At 43.8% G+C, this 16,609-nt stretch overlaps 1 protein-coding gene across 2 annotated transcripts in view; it reads left to right on the top strand.

Moving 5' to 3' along the window:
- The first annotated feature begins 866 nt into the window (after window positions 1–866).
- Window positions 867–16,609, top strand: part of trpm7 (transient receptor potential cation channel, subfamily M, member 7) — a 129,980-nt gene continuing 114,237 nt past the window's right edge. For both annotated transcript variants that reach the window (XM_052040191.1, XM_052040190.1), the window contains exon 1: window positions 867–1,041. In XM_052040191.1, coding sequence (XP_051896151.1) covers window positions 1,030–1,041 — 12 coding nt within the window. In that variant the 5' untranslated portion in view covers window positions 867–1,029. The remainder of the gene's footprint in view (window positions 1,042–16,609) is intronic.

Here is a 16,609-nt window from a genome sequence, read left to right as displayed (position 1 = left end):
TTTCCCCCTCTCTCCATTAGCACCGCCTGACCTGCAGTTCACAACCTTTCCTTTGTTGTATTCTCACCCTTTGACTGCCCTCAGGTCATACCTTGTGTTCAACTCCCCCACTAACCCATCAACTGATGCATTTCTCCACAACAACCCTGGGCTCATCCTATCAAACTTATTCCCTGTGTCCTTTCCATCCCCACCCTCCCTGCAGCTTAAGACAACCCCGTTTCCCCGGCTCCCCTGTTCTGACAAATGGTCTTTAACCCCAAACGTTACCCGTTTCTCTCCCCACAGACGCTGCCTGACCTGCCGAGCATCCCACCCACCCACCCGTCTCAAGCCAACTCTGCCCTACCGCGTTACCGAGGCCGGGCCGCGCTCCTCCCTCAGCGGCTGCTGGTCCCGTCAGTTATTTCACTGCCAGTAACCAGCGGGTCGTTAGAAACTCCCGCCGCGTCCTCGCATCTCTCCTGCCAGCCCTTCACGATCAGCAGGTCCATCGGGTCAGCGGTGCAGCAGCCGAGAACCGAGCGAGCCGCGCTCGGAGACACCCAGCCTCCAGCGCCTGTCCTCATCCTCCACACCGCTGTTCCCTGCCGTGTTGGTGGGGGGCTGGGGCATGGGATGGGATGGGCCGGGCCGGTCGATGCTGAAGCCCGAGGCCCGGACCCCGCCCGCGCTCCTCCCCGGCGGACGACAGCCACTGCTGGCCCCGCCCACTTTACCCGCCAACGTCCAAACGCGTGCCCTCGGTGGGAGGAGACTGCGCCCACCAATAGGGACGGTCGGGGACGCCCCGCCCCGTTGGTTGGTCACGTGTAAATACGGCCTGTGGCCCCACCCCTCTCCACGCGCCCGTCACATGACGGCGGTCGGTGGCCGAGTGCTGGGGCGTCAGTCGGAGTCGCTCCATTATGAAAGCGGCGGCTCCCGCGGGCTCGGCACTCTGCACCACCCGGGGCTCTCCCGCGCTGTCCGCCCGCTCGCCACGTCGATGGCTCAAGGCCACGCGGAGCCACTCCTGCAGCCTCACCCATGAAGAGAATGGTAGGTGGCTCAGGGGCGTCCATTCCCGGGGCATTCCTGGCTGGCGGCCGCGTGGTGAGGCCTGCTGGCGCTCGGGCAGAGGCCCGGCCGGCCGGCCGGCGGGGGGACGCGGCGCGCCTGAGCCCAATCGGCCGCTGCCAGCCGGCGCCACTGCTGCTCCGCGAGTCGGTAATGGGGGCTGGGATGTGACGGCCTGGGCCTGGCCTGCTGCCTGCCCTGGGCCTACGCTGACTTCGAGGCCGCGGCTCAGTAGCGCCTAACCTGCTGGTTAATATCGATCAGTAACCATGACGACTGGCTCATCTGGTCGCTCAGTTCTGTCACTGGAACCATCTGGACAGCACTGGTGCGCCCGTGGCCCTGGTCTTAAGATCATCATCAAATTTGAATAAAGTGAGGCTGTAAACCCTCTCATTTAATAAGACCACAACTGAAACGACTGTTGACCGCGCTTCAATTATCCTGCTTGATTTCCCTGTAACTTTTTAAAAAAAATATATACTTCGTCCACGAATAAACTCGCCTCCCTTTCATTGCTTTGCAGGTGAAGAATTTCTTGGGCTTATGTTTTGTTTTAATTCTGTTTCATCTGCCTGAAGTGGTTGTACCCATAATCCTGAGACTGTGACTCCAACGTGAAAAATATTCTCATTGAATCTCCCCGTGAACCCTTCTCAGAATCCTGTTTCAATGAGATAGCCTCCCATCAGGGGCATGTGCAAGAATTTAAATTTGACTCCTTTTAGTGGTGGGGTGAGAAGTGCTTTAAATAATTTAAATAGATATCATACACACTTGTGTCCTTAATTTGTGTCCCTTGTCCTTCCTGGATCCACTCAATGCATGTTCCTAACTCCCTCATAAAATTCATAGTTTAGGCCCATTATGCTCAATTTTTTTTAATGACAATTTCCTCATCTCATGATTAGTTCTATTAACTGCACCTTTAAATAAGGAAAGTACAGAATTGTTTTCACATCAAAACCCTCTGCAGTTACAGCAAGACTTTTTTTATAATCCATCTCCCTTTTCAATAAAGGTCAATGTTGATTTGTCTTCTAAATTACTTGCTGTATGTACATGGTAACCTTGTTTCTTGTACAAGTACACACGGCTCTCTCTGAACACCAGCATTTAATTGTCTGACACCATCTAAATTGTACTTGTGTTCTATATTTCCTGCCAAAGTGATAACTACACACTTCCTTTATATGAAGTCCATCTGTCAACTTTAACCTCTTATTTGAACATAGACTACTTCTACTGTCATATACTATTTGTCCCTTTTGAGCCTACTTTGTCATTCATCGGCCTGAGCAATATTTTCCTGCCCTGTTCCTTGATTCCATTATATCCAGAAATCTACTGATCCTGGGTTGAATAAACTCCATTGCTGATCCTCCACAGCCCTTGGGTAGAGAATTCCAAAGATTCATCACCCTCTATAAGGAAATTTCTCTTCATCTCAGCCCTAACTGATCTATCCTTATTCTGAGTCTGGGATCCATTATTCTATGCCCCTTTAGCTATGAAACATCCTCCCTGTAAGAATTTTAAGTTTCAATTTGATCTCTCATTACTATTAACTTGAGAATTTGCATCTAGTTTACTTAATTTGTCTTTCTACTGAAAACCTGCCATTCCTGGGAAAAGTCTAGTGAATCTGCTACATTCCCTCTGTGGCAGATGTATCCTTTTGGGTTAGGAAACCAAACCTGTGTACGGTACTCCAGGATGTGGTCTTGGTGAGGCCTTATGTAATTACAGTAAGACATCTTCACTCAAATCCTCATAATAGAGCCAACATACCATTTGCCTGCCTAATTGCTTGTTGTATACTGCATGCAAGCTTTAAGTGATTTGTGTACCAGGACACTAAGATCCCTTTAGATATCAACTTGCCCAATCTCCAGTTAAAAGAAATACTACACTTTGTTTTGTGCACTAAAGTGGATAACTTTGCATATTTCCATATTGTTGCATTTGCCTTGTTCTTGCCCACACACTCAGCTTTTATATATTAAGAATATATTAGTCACATGTACATCGAAACACACAGTGAAATATATCTTTTGTGTCGTGTGTTCTGGGGGCAGCCCGCAAGTGTCACCCTCCTTCCAGCGTCAATGTAGCACGCCCACGACTTCCTAACCTGTATGTCTTTGGAATGTGGGAGGAAACCGGAGCACCCGGAGGAAACCCACGCAGACACGGGGAGAATGTACAAACTCCTTACAGACAGCAGTGGGAATTGAACCCGGGTCTCTGGCACTAACCGCTACACTACTTTTACAATAACATATCTACATCCTCCTCCCTTGTCACAATCCCTGCTAGTTTATTATCAGCAAACTTGGAAATATGATGTTTGTGCCCTTCAGCCAGATTCTTGATATAGATCATAGCTGGGGCCCAACTACCATCCTCAGTACCCCACCAGTCACAAATTGCTAACCTGAGAAGGATCTCTTTATTCCTATTTCATGCTTCCTACCCGATAACTAATTCTAAGTCCTTTTTGGTTCATTGCCCCAAAATCTGTGCTCTAACTTAGCAACCAACCTTGTGTGGGATGTTATCGAAAGCCTGTGTATCATTGTACCCTTCAATGTACTTTCCTGGTCAACCATGGCCAGCTCTTCTTTGACCCTTCGTAGTATCATTTGTTTGGATTGAAGATCCTATTTTCGGATTGACTTACACTTTCAAACTCTTTAATTCTATTGTTTTATTGACACTCTTTCCTAAAGACCACTTTATAACAATATTATCAATTAACTCTTTCTTATTGCACACAAAGTTGTTATTCTCCTGATTGGTTCCTCATGTTGATCTATATTTTCTCTCTCCCTCATTTCGTAGTGTTATATTTGCTGTTGTTTTTTAATCCAGTATCTGTCTAGAATAAGGAAATGTTATAGTTGGCTACCATTGTATCCACTATACCTGTTGGCTATCTCTTTTTGAACGTGGGATATAGACTGGTGTTGGGATTTATCAGGCCTTAATCCTATTAGTTTACCTGGAAATTTTTTCTTGAGCTGATATTAATTGTTTGTAGTCTCTTACAATCTCTTGACCTACTGTCTTTGGTGTGCTCCTAGGCAGGTCTCTTACAATCTCTTGTCCTACTGTCTTTGGTGTGCTCCTGGGCAGGTAGAAAAGTTTTGACATCAGTGCCGTTTTTCTTGCATTCCACTCTGAATTCCAGTGCTTCGGTTTCTAAGGGACAAAAGTTTAATTTTGTTACTCTTCCTTTTTGTGTGTATCTAGAAGCTTTAATGCTGTGAGTAATGTGATCATTGTTCTCTGGTTATGTCATGACTCTTGATGCTTTCCACGTTTCTGGAATCTGAATTCATGTGGATTTTTCCTGCTATCAAAGACCTCTTCATATTCATGATTTGTCCTACTCCAATATTAGTTCTCCATTAATGTTCTATAATGTGACCTTGAGGTTCTCAAATATTATGTCACAAACTCTGTACTCAGTACTCTGTCATGCTACTCTTTCTGTCACTGAAGCAGAGTTAAATTCCTAAGATAAGAACACAGCTTTTCTTTCAGCATTCACTAAAAAGCCTGGGTCATTGCCTCCTTTTAAGATTCCACTTAAAGCTTTGCTCGGACTTGTATTCCCTCATGTTTAGAAGATTATGGGTGATTTAAATTGATTAAGGAATTCAGTCAGCTGAAGAGAAACTCTTCTCTGGTATGGAAACCCAGAACAATCTTAAAATTTTAATCTTAAAATTAGAATCAGACCATTTGAAATTATCTTCCTCCAAAGACTATGTTGGATCTACTGAGATGTTACAGACTGGGAACTTTGATTTGATAATAGCATTGAAACGGCATGGAAGAAATGCAGTCAAATAAAGCTGATTTACAGCTCAGCTATGATACTGAATGTTGTAATGGGCTATAATGGCTTGTATCTATTCTTAATTTCTATTTTTCTTTCTCTGAACTTCCCTGTCATTGCATCCCCTAAGACTAATTGTAGTACCTCTGCTCTCACCCCCACCCCTCCCAGACCCAAGATCTCACCCCCACCCCTTGTCTCACACTTCATCCCACCAGCCTCCGTATCCAACACATCATTCTTCACCACTTCTGCCATCTCCAACAGGACCCCACCACCAAGCATATCTTCCCTTCCTCAGTCCTTTCTGCCTTTCACAGGGACTGCTCTCTCCGCAACTCCCTAGTTCACTCCCTCCCTCCCCACCTATCCCGCTCCCACCCGGGGACTTTCCACTGCCCCCACCATAGAGTAACACCTGCCCCAACACCAGCTCCATCCAGGGACCCAAACAGTCCTTTCAGGTGAGGCAGAGATTTACTTGCGCCTCCCCTAATATCATCTCGTGCATTCAGTGCTCCAAGGGTAGGCTCTTCTACAACAGTGAGACCATAGCAGACTAGGTGACAAGTTTTGTAGAACACCTGAGCCCCGTCCGTAACCACAATCTGCATCTCCCTGTTGCTAGTCACTTCAACTCCCCCTCCCGTTCCATAACTGAAATGTCAGTCCTCTGCCTCCTCCAAACCCAAACTGCAGGAACAACACTTCATTCTCCATCTTGGGACCTTGCAGCCTAATGGAATGAACTCCGAATTCTCCTACTTTAAGTAAACCAAACACCCCACCCCACCATGCCTCTTCTTCCCTTTCCTAGCCTCTCTTTTTTCTCCTCGCCTTTTCTTTGTTCCTCTCCTCTCCCCCCTCCCCTGCATTTGCCTGTCACTATCTCTTACCTGCATCTACCTATCGCCACCTTGTGCCCACCCCACCTCCCCTCGTTTGTCCACCTATCACTGCTGCTTTTCCCCCCATATATCGGGCTTCCCCTTTTCCCATCTTCAGTCCTGAAGAAGGGTCCTGACCCAAATCGTTGACTGTTTTTTCTCCACGGATGCTGCCTGGCCTGCTGAGTTCCTCCAGCATCTTGTTGATTTTTCATCTAGATTCCAGCATCTGCAGTCATTTGTTTCTCTCTTTTTTTCTGTCGTGTGTAGTCCAGCATCAATGGACCCCTAGACTCTGGCAGGACAGTGGATCAGCAATAACACTTCTCTCTATTCCCCCCTCCCCACCAAATCTCCATTCCTTTCGAAGTAGTTGCTGGTTACTTCTGAACTATTTGTATTAACATCATGACTGACTGGAATTGGCTAGTATATGGCATCACAACCTGGATTCCACATGTTTTATTTAAACCATTGGAGTAGTGAGCTGGCCTTTACTAACAAGTAATAATTTGGTCTCTTTCTTCACTTTTTTGTAAGTATCTCCTTGTATGCTTGCTTGCTTTGATCTCCCACTTCCATTCACACCAGGCCAGTATTTCTTAAAGACTTCCTGCCTCTGCCCCTACGCTGATAGGATTGTTGCTATCATTTCAGTCTTCCATTTCAAGGAAGTTGCATCCTGTTATGATTTTGCTGGCCCCCTTTGAAGTTTATCTGCACAGAAAGCAAATATAGTAAGACTCCAATAATCTGGCATTCTTGGGACTTTGGTGCTGGATTATTAGATTTTTCAGGCAGTTGAAGTTACTCCTATAATAAAACAATTCCAATATTAATAGCCCATCACAACTTTTATTTCACTTTTAAAACATGTTATGCAGCAGTATAGTAAGTTTTCCAGCAAGCCAAGTGAGTTTAAAGGGAGCAGGAAATAGAACTCAGTATGTCAAAACAAATTAAAACACATAAATGTTCCGGACCCTGGCTCCAGCTACAAACCTATCCACGTTCCTGATCCCCCAGTGTTCCTAGCCCTGACTCTGGCTTGCACTCTGGACCCCCGGTTTGCACTCTGGACTAATGAGTTGGACAGATGCCAAGCTATAGTGACATCAAAACAATCAGATGCTGAATTACCAGAGTTTTACTTTACGCTGGAAGTGAGCAGGTTACATAGGAAACACCCACAACTTATGAGATCTGCATTTCTAGTTGAATTATTTCCTTCTCCTTCTGACCCCTATCTCCTCAGGAACTACCTTTCTTCCTTTTACAGCTGCCGCCGTATCTCTCCTTTTCAAAATTATTCTGGTTGACTTACCAAACTACATCCCCATCTCATGCTTTTGTTTCCTATTACATTTTGACTTTCTGAACCTATATTTATCTTCCCTGAAATTCCACATTAGGACCTTCAGTTGGGTTTGTGGCTTTGTCACAGCACTGTAAGTGACAATCAGTCACAACTGGCATTGTTTGTGATAACATTAATGATGCTTTATGTCTGCTGAGCCTCTTTGACCCCACTGTAGCCTTTGGTGTGGTTGCCCTCCATTGCCTATCTTATTCAGACTGTCTTTGTTCAGTTCTGCCCTTGCCTATCCAGTTGGCCAGACTATCCTCAACAAGATCTTCAAACTCTACTACACGCTTGCCTCTAAATTCCTTCAAGGGTTCTATCCTTGATGCCATTCTGTCTTTCATCTTCGTACTGCCCCTCACTATGTTGTCAGACTACGTGTATGATGTCTTTTTTGAAGGAGCCTCACTTTGCTCCAGCTAAATTTTCAGACAACCACATCCAGTCCTGAGCTTTGTTTCTGTTCTCCTTCAGTTGTTATCTTGTATTGAACCAGACTTTTTGCTGTCATGTACTGTTCAGTTCTGACATGTTTTTGGCTGATGATTGACAATAGACTATAGAGATAATGGGTAGGTACTCAAATTAGCAGGAAGTGACTACTGGCATACTGTAAGTGAATGGACTCATTTGTAAATACTAGAAATAGCTAAGAGTTGGATAATGGGATAGAACATCCACTTACCCATGTTTGTTTATAGCATGAAGATAGTGGCATTGCATATAGAAGCAATAAATTACAAATGTGTTAATTGAATAAGCAAAGCTGTGGCAATTGGATTAGTTCTAGCAAATGAGAGGCCATCTACTTCAGATCTAAAAGGCTTAGAGCATGAGTACTTTCTGAATGTTGAAAAGCTGGAAGCAATGGAGATTTAAAGAAGCTGTGGATAGGGGTTGAAGTGAGTAAGAAAAGGAAGGTTGTGAAGATTCTGTTTACAAGGATAGTTGAATGCCATGGCAATAACGTAGAACAGTACAGCACAATACATGCCCTTCAGCCCACAGTGTTCTGCCGACCTTTGAACACTATCTAACCCCTTCTTCCAACATATCCCTCTATTTTAAATTCCTCCATATGCTTATCTAGTCATGTCTTGAACTTGACCAATGTACCTGCCTTTACTACTACCCCAGGCAGTGCCTTCCATGTCCCAACCACTCTCTGGGTAAAAAAAACCTTCCTCTGATATGTCCCTTGAACTTCTCACCCATTACTTTAAATGGATGTATAGAAAATAATCAAACAGCCTAATGGACTTCTGAAGTATATTGTGGAGCACTTGTGGTACTCCTATTCATAGCCCTTGTTAGGCTACATTTGCAATTCTGCATGAGCAATTCTGGGCATAAGTATTTGCGTTGGAGGGAACTCGGTTTAGATTTACCAGGGTATTACTACAGAATTATTAAGGAGCTGATTGGAATATCAAATCCTTGCTTTCAATAGTACAGTGCTGTAGGTCCCATACCCCAGTCTTTGTGCAGACCTGCAAATTACTACTTCAAGCTCCTGCCCAATTCCCTTTTGAATGCCTTGATTGAGTCTCCTTCCACAGTCCTTACAAGGCAGTGACTTCCAGATAGTCTCAATTATTTGTGATTTTGTTTTCTTTAGTTTTTCCTAGCATTCCCCTGTATCTTTTGCCATTCACTTCGACTCTCTGTTACTTGGTCCTTGAATCATCAGCTCAGGTTTGCTCTTTCTAAACCTTTCATGATTCTCAGTCAAGATTCTTAACTTCCCTTGCTCCAAGGAGGGAAACACCAGTTCTTCCAGGCCAACCGTGATGAAATTCCTGGCATCATTCTAATAAATCTTCTCTGCACCTTCTTGTGGACCTTCACAGGCTTCCTAAATTGTTATGTATAAATTAGATTCAACCACACCTCCCTGGATTTGTATTTTATGGCTCCATTTATGAAGCCCAAGATCCCAGTTCTACCAATTTCTCTCTAAGTGTGTGCTGCCATTTTCAAAGTTATTGGAATCTATCCTCAAAGATGGGGTTACGGAATACCTAGAGGCGCAGGGCAGGATAGGTCCTAGCCAACATGGTTTTGTGAAGGGAAGATCCTGCCTGACCAACCTATTGGAGTTTTTTTGAAGAAATCACAGGTAAGGTGGATAAGGGAGAGGCGGTAGACGTTGTGTATTTAGACTTTCAAAAGGCCTTTGATAAGGTGCCTCACAAGAGACTGATTAATAAGATGAGAGGTCATGGAATTACAGGTAGGATAACAGAATGGGTGGAGCATTGGCTGGTTGACAGGAAGCAAAGAGTGGAAATAAAAGGATCTCGTTCTGGTTGGTTACCGGTTACTAGTGGTGTGCCGCAGGGGTCGGTGTTGGGACCGCTCCTTTTTACCTTGTACATTAACGATTTGGATGATGGAATAAATGGTTTCGTGGCTAAGTTTGCGGATGACATCAAGATAGGGGGAGGAGTAGGGAGTATTGAAGAGGTAGGAAGGTTGCAGAGGGACCTAGACAGTTTAGGAGAATGGGCAAGGAAATGGCAGATGAGATTCAATGTAGGGAAATGTGCAGTTGTACACTTTGGAAGCAGAAATAAGCGGGCAGATTATTATCTAGGAGGAGAGAAAATCCAAAGCACGGAATTACAAAGGGACTTGGGGGTACTCGTGCAGGATACCTTAAAGGTTAACCACCAGGTCGGATCGGTGGTAAAGAAAGCGAATGCTCTGTTGGCATTCATTTCGAGAGGTATAGTGTATAAAAGTAAGGAAGTGTTGATGAGGCTCTACGGGGCACTAGTGAGGCCTCATTTGGAATATTGTGCGCCGTTTTGGGCCCCACATCTTAGGAAGGATGTGTTGACGTTGGAGAGGGTTCAGAGGAGATTTACGAGGATGATTCCAGGAATGAAAGGGCTTACGTATGAGGAGCGTTTGTCGGCTCTTGGACTGTGCTCACTGGAGTACAGAAGAATGAGAGGGGACCTCATAGCGACATTTAAAATATTGATAGGAAAGGACAGAGTAAATGTGGCTAGGCTGTTTCCCTTGGTGGATGAGTCCAGGACCAGAGGGCACAATCTTAGAATTAAAGGGTACAGTTTCAAAACAGAGATGAGGAAAAATTTCTTTAGCCAGAGGGTGGTGAATTTGTGGAACTCCTTGCCACGTACAGCAGTGGAGGCCAGATCAGTGGGGGCGTTCAAGGAGGAGATAGATAGATATCTAAATAGTCAGGATATCAAGGGATATGGGGATAAGGCCGGTAATTGGGATTAGAATAGTTTTTTTTTTCTTCTTCTTTCCCCATTTCTCATTTCTATTTCCCTTTCCTTGGAGCAGACTCGATGGGCCGAATGGCCTGCTTCTGCTCCCTTGTCTTGTGATCTTGTGATTTATGCACATATGTGCCAAGACCCTTCTGTACCTGCATACCCTTTGGAATGGTACCATTTACCCTACATTGTTTCTCCTTGTTCTTCTTGCCAAAATGTACCACCTCCCTATTGTCTCCCCATCTATTTATGTCTTACAATCTGTTATTATCCTCAACTTCCCACACCTCCAAGACTGGTATCATGTGCAAATATGAAAATGTTATCCTGCAAACTTGTATCTAAGAGACTACAAAGAAAACATTGGTCCTAGCATTGACCTTTGTGGCGCACCAGTCTTCTGTCCTCCAGTCTGGAAAAATAGCTGTTTACCATCACTCTGCTTTCTGTCCTTGAGCTAATTTCCTATCAAGGCTGTGATGGTCCTCTTTATTCCATGTGCTGTAATTTTGCTAATATGTCTTATTGTTAATTGTCTTTTATAGATGACTTTTGCTGCATTCTCTTCTTAAACCTCTTATCTCAGCAGAAAAAATCAGATCAGATTAGTCAAAGATAAATCTGTGCTGGCTGACTTTAATTAACTAACTTCTCCAAGTGTCAATTAACTTTTTACCCCTTATTTTTGTTTAAAAAAACTTTCCCACAACAGGTTAAACTGATGGGCCTGTAATGGTCTAGTATATCCTTGTGCTTTTTGATCAGAGATGTTAGATTTGCCATTTTCTAGTCCTCTGGCTTCCCCTTTGTGTCTAAGGAGATTTATAAAATTATTTTAAGCCCTTCTGCAACCAAGGATGCATTTCATCTGGACCAGATGACTTTAAACATAGTTCACCTTATTAAAATTCCAAACATTTTTTCTCGTCCATTATCTCACCATCTCCACCAGTGCTGCTACCTGAGCACTGCCTGAAGTCTGAACTTCAAGTCATGCAATCATATAGCAGGGAAACAGGCCCTTCGGCCCAACTGGTCCTTGCTGACCAAGATGCCCATCCAAGCTAGTCACATTTGCCTGCGTTTGGCCCATATACTTCTAAACCTTTTCTATCCATGTACCTGTCCAACTGTCTTTTAAAAGTTGTTATTGTACCTGCCTCAACCATTTCGTCTGGCACTCATTTCATATATGTACCACCTGTGTGTGCATATAACATATATGTTGCCCCTCAAATTTCTATTAAGTCTTACCCTTCTCACCTTAAACCTATGACCTCTAGTTCTTGATTCCCCAACCCTGAGGGGAAAAAGACCCAGTGTATTCACCCTATCTCCTATCTCTGCCCCTCATGATTTTATACATCTGTATAAGATCATCCCTCAGGGAATAAAGTCCTAGCCTATCCAACCTCTCCCTATAACTCAGTCCCTCAAGTCCTGGCAACATCCTTGTAAATCTTTTTGCTCTCTTTTCAGTTTAATAACATCTTTCCTATAGCAGGGTGACCAAAACTGAAGACGATACTCCAAGTGCGGCCTTACCAGCGTCCTGCACGACTGCACCATGACCTCCCAACTTTTATATTTAATCCCCTGATTTATGAAGGCCAGCATGCTAAAAGTCTTCTTCACTACCCTGTTTACCTGTGACTGCACTTTCAGGGAACCATGTACCTGAACTCCAAGGCCCCTCTGTTCTACAACACTCCCTAGGGACCTACAGTTCACTGTGAAAGTCCTACCTTGATTTGACTTTCGAAAATGCAACATTTCACACCTATCTGAATTGAACTCCATTTGCCTTTCCTCAGCCCACTTACCCAGCTGAACAAGATTCCTCTGTAATTCTTGATAACCTCCTTCACTATAGATCACCTATCTTAGTGTCCTCTGAAAACTTACTAACCATGCCTTGTACATATGCCCTGTACATTCTCATCCAAATCATTGACATAGATGACAAACATCAAAGGGCCCAGCACCAACTCCTGATGCATACCACTAGTTACAGGCCTCCAGTAGTCTTTATTCCATGTGCTGTAATTTTGCTAACATGTCTTATTGTTAGTTGTTTTATGTAGATGACTTTTGCTGCATTCTCTCCTTAAACCTTTCTACCTCAACAAAAAAATCCAATCAGATTAGTCAAAGACCTTAAAAGACCATGCTGGCTGACCTTAATTAACTCGTTTCTGCAAGGGCCAATTAACTTTTTTCCCCTTATTTTTGTTTCTAAAAAAACTTTCCCACAGCCGAGGTTAAACTGACAGGCCTTCCACCACCACCTTCTGCTTCCTACCATCAAGCCAATTGTGCATCCAATTAGCCAGCTTTCCCTGGATTCCATGTGATCTAACCTTCCAGAGCAGCCTAGCAAGTAGAACCTTATCAAAGGCCTTACTGAAGTCCATATAGGTCACGTGTACTGCCCTGCTCTCATCAACCTTCTTGGGCACTTCATTAAAAAAAACTTGATCAGATTCGTAACACATGATCACCCATGCACAGAGCCATGCTGACTACCCCTAATCAATGACTGTTTTTCCAGATGCATGTAGATCTTATCCCTCTGAATCCTCTCCAGTAACCTCCTACAGATGTTAGGCTTACTGGTCTATAGTTCCCAAATTTTTCTTTGCAGCCCTTCTTAGATAAGGCACAACATTAGCCACTTTCCAGTCTTCTGGCACCTCACCCATGGCTAACAATGCAAATAATCTCAGCCAGGGTTCCCGCAGTTTCTACTCTAGCCTCCCACTGTGTTCTTGGACATACCTGGTCAATCCTGGAGATTTGTATACCTTAATACATTTTAAGATGTCCAGCACCTCCTCTACTGTAATGCAGACTATCCTCAAAACCCATTTATATTCCCTAGTTCCCAAGTCTTCAGGTCTTTCTCCACGGAGGAGAAATACTAATTGAAGATCTTGCCCATCTCCTGCAGCTCCACACACAGATGTCCACTTTTGTCCTTGAGGGATCCTATCCTCTCCCTGGTTACTCATTTTTCCTTAATATACTTAAAAAAGACTCAATTCTCTTTAATATTTCCTGCTAAAGCTGTCTCATGCCTCCTTTTTGCCCTCCTGATTTCCTTCTTGAATATACTTCCGCATCCCCTATACACCTCCAGGGATTCATTTGATCCCAGCTGCCTGTACCTGACCCATGCCTCCTTTTGCCTTGCCAGAGCCTCAATACCTTTTGTCATCCAGGGTTCCCTACTCCTGCCAGCCTTGCCCTTCATTCTAATAGGAACATGCAGACCTTGAACTCTCAATCTCACTTATAAAGTCTCTCACCGCAAATATCCTACTCCAATCAACGTTTGCAAGTTCCCGTCTCATACCGTCAGAATTGCCTTTCCCCAATTTAATACTTGAACCTGTGGACCAGTTCTGTCCCTTTATAACAATTTTAAAACTAATAGAACTATGGTCACTGGTCCCAAAGAGCTCCCCCACTATCACCTCAGTCACTTCCCTTGCCCTATTACTCAAGAGTAGCTTTGTACTCTCCCTAGTATGGCCCTGAGGAAACTTTCCTGAACGTTAATTTTCCTAGATGTGGAGGCTGCTTCCATCCAGCAAATTTTGAATGAGAGGGATTGGAGTGGCAAGTAGTCCTCAAGTGCTATATCCACAGGTTCTGTCCTCAGATCAGCCTGGCTGCTTGCCAGCTGTTAAAGACTTAAGTTTTTAGAAGTCTCTGATATAGGTATTTAAAAACAAAATAATTAAAAGCATGTTAAAATGATAAATAGTTAAGAATATGCTTTTTGTTCAGCTGGTGGTCAAAGAGCCTGTTTCCTTGCTGTATGACTCTAAATTTCATAAATATATCAACTTTTGTCCTTTTCTCCTAACATTATCTCCAATCAATACTGGGGTAAATGAATGCTCAGTACCATCACCACTGTTCTTGTACACCTCTAATTTCCCTCTAGGTTTTGTAGGTGGCCTATAAAAGAATTGCACTAAAGTGACAGTACCCTTCTTGCTTCTAGATGGATTCAATCCTTGACCCCTCGGGTATCTTCTCACTCCATGACTAATGGTTTTCGTATTCAGTACTGCATCATCTCTTCTTTCCCGATCTTTTCTGAACACTTTTCATCCAGGAATATAGAGTTTGCGATTTTTTTTTGAGTCATGTTTCATGTTTTTTGTTAAGGGGAGATCTTGTCTGACCTACTTGCTTCAATTTTTCTGAAAAGGTTACAAAATGTATTGATGAGGGCAGTGCAATTTATGTAGTCCACATGGATTTCAGTAAGGAGTTTGTCAAAGTCCCACATGGAAGACTGGTCCAGAAAGGTTAGAGCCCATAGGGCCCGAAGCAAGTTAATCAATTGGATCTAAAGGTTGCTAATAGGAGGTAGAGGATGATGATAGAAGGTTGTTTCTGTGATTGGAAGCCTGTGACCAGTGGTGTACTACAAGGATTGGTCCTGGGACCCTTGCTCTTTGTCCTATACATTAACAATTTGGCTATGACTGTAGGAGGTATAATTAGTAAGTTTGCAGATGACACAAAAATTGGTGTTGATAGTGAGGAGAATACTTGCAGGCTACAAGATGATTTTGGTCAGTTGGTAAGATGGACAGAGCAATGGCAGATGGAATTTAATCCTGTTGATCAAGATGATGCACTTTGGGAGGATGAAAAGAATTGGTTTATTATTGTCACATGTACTGAGGTACAGTGAAGAGCTTGTCTTGCATACTGCTGATGCAAATCAGTTCATTACACAGTGCATTGAGGTAGTACAAGGTAAGACAATAACAATGCAGAATGAAGTGTTACAGTTACAGAGAAAGTGCAGTGCAGGTAGGCAATAAGGTGCCAGGTCATAACAAGGTAGATTGTGAGGTCAAGAGTCCATTTTATCGTACTAGGGAACCATTTAGAGATAAAAGCCTTGTGGTACGTGCTTTCAGGCTTTTGTATCTTCTGCCTGAGGGGAGAAGAGAGAATATCTGGGGTGGGTGGGGTCTTTGATTATGTTAGCTGCTTTACTGAGGTAGCGAGAAGTGTATACAGAGTCCACAGAAGGGAGACTGGTTTCCATGATGTGCTGAGCGGTGTCCACAACTCTCAACAGCTTCTTGTGGTCACGGGTATAGCAGTTGCCATACCAAGCCGTGATGCATCCAGATAGGATGCTTTCTATGGTACATTGATAAAAATTGGTAAGGGTCGACAGGGACATGCCAAATTTCTACAGCCTCCTGAGGAAGTAGGACATACACCATGAATGGTAGGGACCTGAGAAGTATTGAGGAACAGAGGGAGCTTGGTATTAAAGTCTGAAACTTCCTGAAGTTGGCAGCACTTGTAGATAAGGTGGTGAAGGCAGCGTACAGAATGCTAGACTTCATTAGCCAGGGCATAGAATGTAAGAGCAAGGAGGTTATGGTACAACTTTATGAATGTTGTTTAGGATGCACCTGGAGTAGTGTTTACAGTTCTGGTCACCATATTGTAGGAAGGACCGTAGAGAGTACAGAGAAGATTTACCGGGATGTTGCCTGTGGAGCATTTCAGTTAGGAGGAAAAACGAGATGGATGGTGTTTATTTTCTTTGGCCAGTAGGTGGTTGAAGGGGGACCTGATGGAGGTATTCAAAATTTTCTATAGGGCATAGTTATGGGTGGTGGATGTTGTTTACTTGGATTTTCAGAAGGTGCTGCACATGAGGCTGCTAAACAAGATAGGAGCTCATGGTATTATAGGAAAGCTACTAGCATGGATAGAAGATTGGCTGACTGGCAGAAAAAGGGGGCCTTTTCTGGTTGGCTAGTGTTCTGCAGGGGTTGGTGTTGGGTCCACTACTTTTCTCGTTATATGTTAATGATTTGGATGACAGAATTGATGGCTTTGTGGCCAGTTTTGTGGATGATGCAAAGTTTAGTATTTGAGGAAGCAGGAAGTCTGCAGAAGGACTTGAACAGTTGAGAGAATGGACAAAGAAATGACAGATGTAATTCAGCATAGCAAAATGTATGGTCGTGCATTTTGGTAGAAGGAATAAAGGCGTAGACTATTTTCTAAACGTGCAGCAAATACAGAAATTGGAGGTGCAAAGGGACTTGGGAGCCCTAGTGCAGGATTCCCTAAAGATTGACTTGCAGGTTGAGTCGGTAGTAAGGAAGGCAAATGCAATGTTAGCATTCATTTTGAGAAGGCTAGA

Source organism: Pristis pectinata, chromosome 28 (assembly GCF_009764475.1).
Source record: "Pristis pectinata isolate sPriPec2 chromosome 28, sPriPec2.1.pri, whole genome shotgun sequence".
NCBI classification, from domain to species: Eukaryota; Metazoa; Chordata; class Chondrichthyes; order Rhinopristiformes; family Pristidae; genus Pristis; species Pristis pectinata.
This window is presented reverse-complemented; position numbering and strand designations above follow the sequence as displayed.